Genomic DNA, 11,080 nt, shown 5'->3' with positions numbered 1-11,080 from the left:
CTGTCTGTCTGTCTGTCTGTCTGTCTATCTATCTATCTATCTATCTATCTTTGCATCTATCTGTCTGTCTGTCTGTTTGTCCGTCCGTCCATCCATCCATCCATCTATCTATCTACCATTATTCCTACCTTTTTTCCCCAGATTATTTCTACAAAAAAATCTAAATAACTTAGAACACTATTTCTGAAGAGCGTGTAGTCTTATTCTTTTGAATATAGTTACAAAAAAATGATTCAGCAAAAAGGTAACATAGTTCTGTAGGCTCGTCTTTCACCCGAACTGTCATAGCAATCTTGCTACAGCGAATGTACTTGATATTAGCAAAGTTGCTCAATCTTTCAGCCGGCTCCCAAATCGAGTGTTAAATGAGTGCACTATGTAGGGTGCACACGTAGTGCACTATTTGTCCTACAGAGGGCTGTTTGGGAGTCTTGCTTGTGGGGTGTTGTCGCTACATTGACATGACTGACTTTTGAGTTATCCAATAGGAAGCTGAGATTGAGAAATATTAGCCAATCAGAGATAAGTAGGCGGGCGATGTGGTAGGGAAGCCGACTCACTTTGGTACAGTGGTATACAGTGTCTAATATCCTTCACGGCGCTGGTCAGTTAGCAGAATTAGCTTTCTTTGCCGTTTGTTTGATACGATTTTCATAAAATAACTAACCTCAAATTGGCATCTAGCGTGGATATACAGCGCTGTGTATGTCTCTCTCTGTGTGTGTGTTTTAAGTTAGTGAGCTAATCAGTCCAGTGGCGGTGTGAAACCGTTAGCTTAGCCGGCTAAACGAGACAGTCGAGTTAGCAAAATATATATATATATATATATCTATATATATCTATAAGAGAGAAGAGAGATGGGGTCCAGAGCATCGTCACTACTCAGAGAGGAGGACATTGACGAAATCAAAAAGGAAACTGGATGTAAGTTAACCTCTCCGCTCTCTAAACTTTAACCTTTAATGATTTCTTCACACAGTTAAGCAAAACCAGTTGTTCCTAACAGTCTTACAGAGATAGCACTTCTTAATGATTTATAACACTCACACATCACACCCTTACATCCTCGGATATATATTGGTTATTACATGCCAGAGAATGAGTTAGCAGTCCTGTTAGTTTCCAAACCTTTTAGTTTCACTGTTAAACAAACTCCACAGACTCCCATATTTATTTAAGGAACATTATTTAATGGACACACAACCTACACTGTGACTCTGTGTGTACGTTGTGTGTATATTCAGTCTTAAAGAAAAGTAACATCGCTTAAACAGCTTATATAGGCTGAATTGTTTTCAGTGAACATTCAAAAATGAACTCTGTGCTCAATATAACTCTGATAATAATGGATTGCATTGAGTATAACACTGTCAAATGTTTCATAGACCTGTAGCGTCGACTTCCCGTTCACAGAAAGCTGATATAACAGACTGAACAGTTCGAGCCCTTTTCAGACCGGATTAGTTTCACTAATGTCATGATTACTGGTGTATCTTTGGGATCTCTGAATTCTTACAGGACTGAAGACTGTGTCATGTCGGTAGATTGTAGTCACACACGTTTGACATCTTTCTCCCCTTCTATAAAATGACCAACAGAAATGTATTATATCAGATTGTGTGCAAAATTTGCATTACATCCCGTGGGTCCTGATATTTATTTCCTCTTGACTCATATCTGCCAGAGGAAACGACAGATTAGCTGAGTTTCAAATGCAAAACAGTTTGTTTGTCGTTAACAATCCGATATCTGATCTGATACGTTTTCTCCGATGTCCGCTCTAATGCGGAAATCTTATCCCGTGCTTGAGACTTGTTCATCGTCTTCTTCTACACGCTATTGTGTGATTAATGCAGCTAGCACGATCGTCTCTTTCTTTTAAAAGGTGCTTCCACATTTACGTATTTCTTTCAGCACTCCAAGCCTCTTTACATTCGGGAGATGTTTTAATCCCAAGTGTAAACAATTTAAAGAAATCTGGATTAAGGATTTGACCTTATTTCTCTTGACAATGCACAGATTTTCAGCCCGGTGATTTCTTCCCATATTTTCCCAGGCTGGCGTGATCTTCACACCATTGTGGTTTTGTTGTGTTACCAACACACACATTTACACACATGACTTCCTCTTTAAAGAAATGCATGATCAATGTCATATACATATACATATTTTTTTCACCAGCAGTATATCACACAGTGTACCTGATTTATAACTGTGTTCTTGTGGGTTTTTAGTAATCACAGTCCTTAACACTGGGGTGTTTTGCCCACTTTAATCAGTGCTTTGTCTCAGCGGTGATGATATCCCAACAGAACTGGACAGACCAGACTAACACAACCTGACTCACTGCATGACCAGTCTTTAAGAAAACACCCTGTTAGTTTCGGTCACTTTCAGTGCTGTATTTTTTTTTTAACGGGTTCATTCATACTTCAGTCTTAATGCTTTATTCGTACACATGGAGGCTTATAAAACGATACAGTCGAGAAAGAATCTTGATTATGAGCTTTATCGTTGCTTTACGTCTGTGACTTGAGGGTTTATGGATTTAGTGCTGATGAGGAAATCTGTGTCTCTTTCCTCTTTCACACAGTCTCACACAGTCAGATCACTCGCCTCTACAGCCGATTCCACAGCCTGGACAAGGGCGAGAACGGCGCTCTCAGGTACACACACACACACACACACGCACGCATAGAGATAAGAACTGCACACTGACACAGGTTACAGAGCAAACACTCCCAAAACCAACACTGACAATCATTTAATACACATACACTTTTCATGGCGAAGTTTTGCGTCGTTTTTCGTTATCCACAATCAACAATAACTTTTTCAAGTATTTTCAGTCGTCATGGTATTTTTGTGCACTTTGCTGGTCACAAGCTTCAGAATCTTGAATACCAGGGCAGCAGGAAAAACAAAAAAGCACCAGCCTCATGTAGCAGTGAAGCAATAAAAGCTTGAAACTTAATAATACGACACTTCCCCCCTTCGCCATCTATCAATGATGGCTGTTTTTTTCCCCAGATGCGAGAATTATAGAACAATTCGGCATGCTGTTACAAATATCCAACGAGAAGGTGCTGTGATGCAGACTTAAATGATATTTATGGCACGTTATGATTTACGTTACAGCTAAAGCGAACCCAATGGATAATTTATTTAGCTGCTTTTGATCACGGTGTACTGAACTCTCGACTGTTCACCGGTCATGCTTGGAGCAGATCATTCTGGCTCACTTATGTCTAAGCTCACAGGGCAACTGCATTTACATCGATCAGGCATAACATTATGACCACCTATCGTGTTGGCCCACCTTTTGCTGCCAAAACAGCCCTGACCCATCATGCACTGTGCATTCTGACACCTTTCTATCAGAACCAGCATTAACTTCTTCAGCAATTTTAGCAACAGTAGATCGTCAGTTGGATCGGATCACACATGCATCAGTGAGCCTAGGTCACCCATAACCCTGTAGCCGGTTCCTTCCTTGGACCACTTTTGATAGATACTGACCACTGCAGACCGGGAACACCCCACAAGAGCTGCAGTTTTGGAGATGCTCTGATCCAGTGGTCTATCCGCCATCACAATTTGGCCCTTCATCAAACTCACTCAAATCTCTACGCTTGTCCATTTTTCCTGCTTCTAACATCAGCTTTGAGGACAAAATGTTGACTTGCTGCCTAATATATCCCACCCACTAACAGGTGCCATGATGAGGAGATCATCAGTCTTATTCACTTCACCTGACAGCACTACAGAAGAAAAAGTCATGACAAGACACGGCTGTTTGTTATTTAAAAAATAAAAATTGTATTTGTTTACATTATTCCTAAATAGACAATCATTTCTGTAGCTGTTTGATGCTGGTGAGATAACAGTGGCCTTAACATCAGCGATAAGGTCAACAGCTATAAACTGTGGTTTTGGAAAGGAAACAGAAATGAATGTGTAATCGGTTCTTTCCTGTGCTAGTAAAGTAAATCTTCATGCATGGATCGGATTCTGCCCCCTTTTGCATCAAATTGTCTGTGGAATGAATAACTCTAAAATGTTAATGTATTGTGGAGAAATCTGCCTCCTGGAGGGAAACTTGGGCGTCATTTCTACTCTGGTGGGAGCGCTGACTCACGCTGATAGCTGACCTCTGTATGGTGTGGCTCATCCTTTATCTCAGGCAGGTTTTTTTGTGTAATCTAAGTGCAGACGCTTTTAAAGCCACGCTTTTGTCAGATAGTCGTGGAGAGAAAAGGGTTTTACATTTTCACGACTGGCTCAGATTATCTCCAAAACTGCAGCTCTTGTGGGGTGTTCCTGGTGTGCAGTGGTCAGTATCTATCAAAAGTGATCCAGAACCGAAGACAGGGTCAAGGACGGCCAAGGCTCACTGATGCACGTGGGGAGCGAAGGCTGGTCCGTGTGATCCGATCCAACAGACGAGCTACTGTTGCTCAAACTGCTGAAGAAGTTAATGCTGGTTCTGATAGAAAGGTGTCAGAATACACAGTGCATGACGGGTCAGGGCTGTTTCAGCAGCAAAAAGGGGACCAACAATATTAGGCAGGTGGTCATAATGTTATGCCTGATTGTTGTATGTTATTGTTAGAAAGCGTGGTGATGTTTCTATTACCGAAAGTGACTCATGAAGCAATTGAGAGTGAAAATAAAGAAAGTGTTGATGATAAGGTTTTGAGTGAAACCATACGAGTAGCTGTAATTTACTCATCCCATTTGCTCGTTGCAAGAGAAGTTCCTCTCCTCCAGATCATTTGATTTAATACTACAACGGCTGGGGATATTTTTGTGTTCTGTTTACTCTATAAACAGTTCTAGTTCCAGTGATGTTTTCATGTTCTAGTTTATGTTTTCAGTATATATTGATTACAGCATGATGCATATGTATGTATAAAACTGTATTGACAGTGAAAATACTCCACAGACCTGGTAGGAGATTCAGTGTTTCAGTAGTACACACAATCTGAAGCTCCCTGTCCTTGACTCAGGACATACGCGCTACATTGTCTCGGTCACTCTCGCTCGCGCAAGTCCAAGGTGACTTGCTCGGCGGTTTAGTTGTCAGTACATGAGTCTCGGGTTTGTGTGAAAATATACTTCGTCCTTACTCGGACATTATCTGAAGATGGAAGTCTCCCAGGACGAATAGATGGAGCTGTAGCACTCCAAAGTTCAAACATCAGCAGTGTTTCGTTCCTTATACTTTTTATCCATTTATAGTTAGTTTTAATTTCCGAGAATGCGTTAATACCTAGTCTTATTTCCATTATGTAACGACTATAAACAGTCATTTCCTCACCTCTCTCTCTCTCTCTCTCTCTCTCTCTGTGTCTGTCTCTCTTTCTGTCACTGTTTGTTTCTGTCTCTCTCTTACTCTATCTGTTTTTATCTATCTATCTATCTATCTATCTATCTATCTATCTATCTATCTATCTATCTATCTATCTCTGTCTCTCTCTCACTTTCTGTGTCTCTGTCTCTCTCTCTCTTTCTCTTTCTCTCTCGCTTTCAGTGTCTGTCTCTCGCTTTCTGTCTCTCTCTTTCTCCCTCGCTCTCCCGCTTTCTGTGTCCCTATTTCTCTCTCTCTCTTTCTCTCTCTCTCTCGCTTTCAGTCTGTCTCACGCTTTCTGTCTCTTTCTTTCTGTCTTTCTTTTTCCGTCGCTCTCCCGCTTTCTGTGTCCCTGTTTCTCTCTCTCTCTTTCTCTCTCTCTCTTTCTCTCTCGCTTTCAGTGTCTGTCTCTCACTTTCTGTCTCTTTCTTTCTGTCTCTCTCTTTATCCCTCGCTCTCCTGCTTTCTGTGTCCCTGTTTCTCTCTCTCTCTCCTGGGTTCAATAAACTGAAAAATTTTCCAGTCAACTTTAAAGTATTATTATAAAGTTGTAAATAATATCAGACGTATTAGACATTATTTTAACAGAAAAATTAACATTACAAGTGCTTTAATTATGTCTAAAACGAGGACAAATAGGAATGTTTGAAAAGTGATGGGGGGGGACTTATATTTCTGTTTTTCTTCTGCTTCATTTTCCCCCCATTTAGCCGGGAAGACTTCCAGAGAATTCCAGAGCTGGCCATCAACCCTCTCGGTGATCGGATAATTAATGCCTTCTTCCCAGAGGGGTGAGTACAGTGCTAGTATTTTTAGTATCACAGTAATGTAGTGATACACTGAACACTGATTACACCGTAGCTCATCGATGTTTCTCCTCATGCTTCGAGATCACCAGACAGTTCAAAAGAATTGTTTGGTCTTGTGTGTCTTATTCCAGCTTGAATATGATTAAGCAAACACCACATATTGAACAACAGACGTTTAGCGAGCGTGGCCTTGGTTACCACCAGGCTGCGTGAGTCAGATCAGTTCGGATGGCTGTTTTAGAAAAATATCTAAAGTGTGTGTGTCATAATACACATCCTCTTTGACATACAGGAAGATTGCAGCGTTGTTATGAAACGCCTCAGAGACTTTATTAAAACATCCTGTTCTCCGTCTCTCACCGCTCTACGGGATTTCATTTTAGTTTCGTACCGTGGTCGTGTCTGAGCCAGCGTTTTTAGAGACCGTATTATTACGTTCCTAGAAGGATTGATGTGTAGGCGGTGTAATTCTAGGTGTGGGCTCTAATGTAGTCCATGCACATGTTTTTACTTCATTTTTCTGGAGTGAATGGTTTGCTTTGAGAAGTTAAAGCTGGGTGTGTAAGACTTATTATATAAATAAACAGTACATGTGTGTTCATGATAGAAACTTCCTGCCGCTCCCCCCCCCCTCCAGGGAACGTTCATAATCAGATGCTTAAAATCTCGGCCTGATTCTGTCTCACGTCTGCCTCTGTGTTATCTTGTGTTCAGAGAGGATCAGGTGAATTTCCGAGGATTCATGAGGACCTTGGCACACTTCCGGCCGGTGGAAGACAACGAGAAGAACAAGGACCCGAACATCGAGCCGTTAAACAGCAGGAACAACAAACTGCTCTGTGAGTCTGCTGGACGTTCAAGCCTCTGAACTGTGTCCCCGAAAAACGTGTTCACACAGCGTACTGTTATATTCGCTAATTAAACCGTCACGTGCATGCCTGAGAGTACACACCCGCCCTCATAATAATTTCTTTTTTTCCCCCTCAGGCAATGACAAAATGAAGCATACCTTGCGTGTGATTGTGTGTCATTTCTCTCACCTTATAGATCGCTTATTTTTATTTTTTTACAAGCCTGAGATACAGATGTTTGGCATCAGAATGTTGTTTATACAGGTTTAAAGGAGGTTTCTTTCATAGCCACAAGTCTCAGTCAGATATTTATCTTTTTTTCCCCCCTCTCCTCCAGTTGCCTTCCGTCTCTATGACCTGGACCGTGATGATAAAATCTCTCGAGAGGAGCTACTCCAGGTGAATACATTTCCATAATGCTCCATGTTCTAAAAATCTCACAGTTCTTTTCTTTGTGTCCTAACTAATACTGAGACACGCCTCATTGTCAGCTGAAACCACCTGAAGAGGAGCCGTGCGCTCAGACACTCCTTATTTTCCAGTGATCTCACAGGTTTCAGAGTCGGTGCTGAAAAATCTCATATCAAATATTCACATGGGGGAAAATAAGGAATAGAGCACTTGGGGTTGTGTGTCATGGGAAAATAATAATCTTCCTTTTACACCACAGCAGCTTGGCAATGATTAAATATTTTTTAATTTAACAATGACATACATTATATTGCCAAACGTTTTGGGACACCCCTCCAAATCATTGAATTCAAGTGTCGTTTTCCAGGGGTTGCGCTCGGCCCCTTAGTTCCAGTGAAAGGATATTAATGCTTCAGCTTCATACCAAGACATTTTGGACAATTTCCTGCTCCCAGTTTTGTGGGAACAGTTTGGGGATGACCCCTTCCTGTTCCAACATGACTGCACCAGTGCCCAAACAAGCTCGATAAAGATATATGGATGAGCGAATTTGGTGTGGAGGAACTTCACTGGTATAAGCCTGAAGCGTTAAGAGTTCCCTTCACTGGAACTAAGGGGCCGAGCCCAACCCCTGAAAAACGACACCTGAATTCAGTGATTTGGAGGGGTGTCCCAAAACTTTAGTGTACTTTTCATCAGTAATATTTACATTTAATGTTAGTTCTTATCACTTACATTATAGCAGCTGTGAACGGTCAATCCCTAACCAGCCTCTCTTTTTATTTTCTCCTGACCTTAATAAGAGTCATACACAGAGAAAGCACAACCTGTAAACTCCATCCTCATCAGTGTGTCTTGTCCCTGTGTGTGTGTTCAGGTGCTGCGGATGATGGTCGGTGTGAATATTTCGGACGAACAGTTGGGCAGCATCGCAGACCGGACGATCCAGGAGGCCGATACCAACGGAGACATGTGCATCTCCTTCAGCGAGTTCATCAAGGTGACACGGCACAAGAGTCACGTTTATATGCTGAAGCGTAGGAACAAATCATACGTGATCTGATGTAATGAGTTCATTAGCTGTAGATATGACTTCTCTTTTTGACATTACAGTAACTTCTTATCTCTGGCTAGTTTAATCATTCCCCTATTTCAACCTTTGTTTACCAGTTTAGAAAAATATATTAATAAAGCTGATCAGCCTGTAGGACCAAATATACAGAACCTGGTTCAAATGATATCATTTTTAATATTCATACCAGGTATGTGTCAGCATCATCACAGCTCACAGTATTATATAATAGTAGTGTTCGCTTTAGTAGGAATTGAAATAAAGGCACTATACATAAATTAGAAATCATGTTTTCTGGAAAATTCTGTATCTCTGGTGTTAGGGACTGTAGGATGATTATGTCTCTTTTAACATGTAGATCATGTCAAATTTATCTACATACCGTGGTCAAACCTTACAGAGTTTGTTCCTAAAACCATCTGAGAAATCTCTTTTGACCATCATTATAAACCTGTGTACTGATTTCATTGATCGCTGATATGTGACGCTTTCTGAAGGACGTGCATGACGTCTGTTTTTCCCTTGATTCAGGTCTTGGAGAAAGTTGACGTCGAGCAGAAGATGAGCATTCGCTTCCTACACTGAAGAAGCACCACTGGCGTCCGGCTGCACCGAACTCTAACCCGAGGCCGTTCACGCAGCGAGCGACCCTCTGCCGGTCTGTCGCATTTCGGTCTCCTCGGCTCCGATCGCTCGTGTCGCAGCAGTCGTCGCTTTTTGTCTTTTATATCCGTTTCTTCTGTCGAATTGATCACACTTGCGTTGTTGTTTGGATCAAAGGGAACATTCATGTGCCTTCAGTTGTTGACCCGGTCAGGCCGGCTGTACTCTTTATTTATTCTGGACAATTCCTGGTTCGAAATCAGCTCTGTTATTGTTCCATGCAACATAGTGAACATAGTGATTAGGAGTAGTTTCAACACTTAACATGGGTTTATCGTACTCAGAGCCAAATCTGTTGCTTCTAATGTGAAACGTCAAGCTTAAACTTAACACTCACTAACTTGACCTGTCTGTTCTTTCTTTCTTTCTTTCTTTCTTTCTTTCTTTCATTCATTCATTCATTCATTCATTCATACATTCATACATTCATATTATGTGAGAGCTCAGGATTGTGAGACATTTGCACATATCACCACCACCAAATAAATGGGAGATACGATCAGCATTGCCGTAAATGCTTATTGTGGAATCTGTTCTCTTGGGATTTGAACATTTCCCAAAGCTTTCAGCTTTACTTTTTGTTGGTTTTAAGACAACGTGATATATATATATATATATATATATATATATATATATATATATATATATATATATATATATATATATATATATATATATATATATATATATATATATATATATATATATATATATATATATATATATATATATATATATGATAATATATATATATATATATATGATTGAACTCACAGCTAAGACTATAACCTGAGAGAAGTAAATGAATAAACATTTTCCTCTTCAGGTTATATTCAGCTCTAACTAGCAGTGTTTAGTTAAACAGTAGCACTGATGGCCTTCATATAAACCGCTTTCTCGCTCAGGAGAGAGAAGTCAAGGTTCGGTGAGCTGCACTGTCCAAGCCTTCACACAACACAACACTGTTAATGTGTGTTATTTCTGCCTCCAGTGATCAAATGTTGTTTGTTTATATCGCATACGGTTCCCACTTTAGCAAAGATAAACTGCTGATTATAAAAAAAATACTCTCGGGTCAGCAGGGCTTGCTGGTTCTCTCTCTCTCTCTCTCTCTCTCTCTCTCTCTCTCTCTCTCTCTCTCTCTCTCTCTCCGTCTCTCCGTGTACACGTCTGTTATAATGTCATGGATCGTCTCTGTTTGTGATTTGTTGTTTGTAAGTCTGTGATGGAAACAAAATCAGTTTCTTTATTTTATTACTTCGTGGGAATTGTTAGTTATATATTCTGTCATACAGATTTTATGGGGAATGAAAGATAAGTGTGATTTTTGGTCGAATAAAAACATTCAAGTGCCATTTTGGGTTTGTATATTTCAGTCATTTCGATTTTTGAAAATAGCTACAGGGGCTTGAGCTTGGTGAGAAGATTGATAGCATTATAAATTGTTCTCTCTCTCTCTCTCTCGTGCTCTCTCTCTACTTGTCAAATGAATTTTCCAAAATACAAAAATAATCCTTGTTTTTTTGCAAGTTAAAAAAAATACACTATGAACACAGGCTATAAGTGCAGGCTCGGTCAGTCCTGTGTGCATGTTCTTTTTTTTTTTTTTGACCACTGTTTACATTGCTGTAGATGACAATACAGAGCACAATCGAGCTGGAACATCTTTTGTATCTCTGTATTTGACCAGCACAATCACAGCAGAAGACTCTCACGAAATGACCCGGGTTCTATTGTGATGGATGGGACAATTTACAGGTGATTGTCCGGTAAGTAGCGCCGCCTCTGGGGCTGATTATTGACTCAGCTGGGTTTCTAGGGAGGACGTTTAGAATAATTCCCAATTCAAACACATTAAGTAAATATATATTTTATGAATGTGTTCATGACTGTAATGGGTTTAAAAGATATCTGGAGCATGAAC

General features: G+C 40.4%; 1 protein-coding gene across 1 annotated transcript; it reads left to right on the top strand.

Annotated features, from left to right (window-relative positions):
* The first annotated feature begins 553 nt into the window (after positions 1–553).
* chp1 (calcineurin-like EF-hand protein 1) lies at positions 554–10,071 on the top strand. The gene is made up of 7 exons (XM_058385286.1): positions 554–924; positions 2,594–2,666; positions 6,061–6,141; positions 6,874–6,998; positions 7,348–7,409; positions 8,299–8,421; positions 9,025–10,071. The coding sequence occupies exons 1-7, from the start codon at positions 858–860 to the stop codon at positions 9,076–9,078; spliced, it is 585 nt and encodes a 194-aa protein (XP_058241269.1). The 5' UTR covers positions 554–857; the 3' UTR covers positions 9,079–10,071.
* The last annotated feature ends 1,009 nt before the right edge of the window (positions 10,072–11,080 follow it).

The sequence above is a fragment of the Hemibagrus wyckioides genome, linkage group LG03, assembly GCF_019097595.1.
Source record: "Hemibagrus wyckioides isolate EC202008001 linkage group LG03, SWU_Hwy_1.0, whole genome shotgun sequence".
Taxonomy (NCBI): Eukaryota; Metazoa; Chordata; class Actinopteri; order Siluriformes; family Bagridae; genus Hemibagrus; species Hemibagrus wyckioides.
The sequence above is the reverse complement of the archived record's forward strand: the minus strand, read 5'-3'. Positions and strand labels throughout refer to the sequence as shown.

Bases quoted from the DNA above. Each gene is read 5' to 3' on its own strand.
- chp1 (XM_058385286.1), top strand. From the start codon at position 858: ATGGGGTCCAGAGCATCGTCACTACTCAGAGAGGAGGACATTGACGAA. The intron at 925-2,593 runs GTAAGTTAACCT...TCTTTCACACAG, and splicing joins AATCAAAAAGGAAACTGGAT to TCTCACACAGTCAGATCACT. The intron at 7,410-8,298 runs GTGAATACATTT...GTGTGTGTTCAG, and splicing joins CTCGAGAGGAGCTACTCCAG to GTGCTGCGGATGATGGTCGG.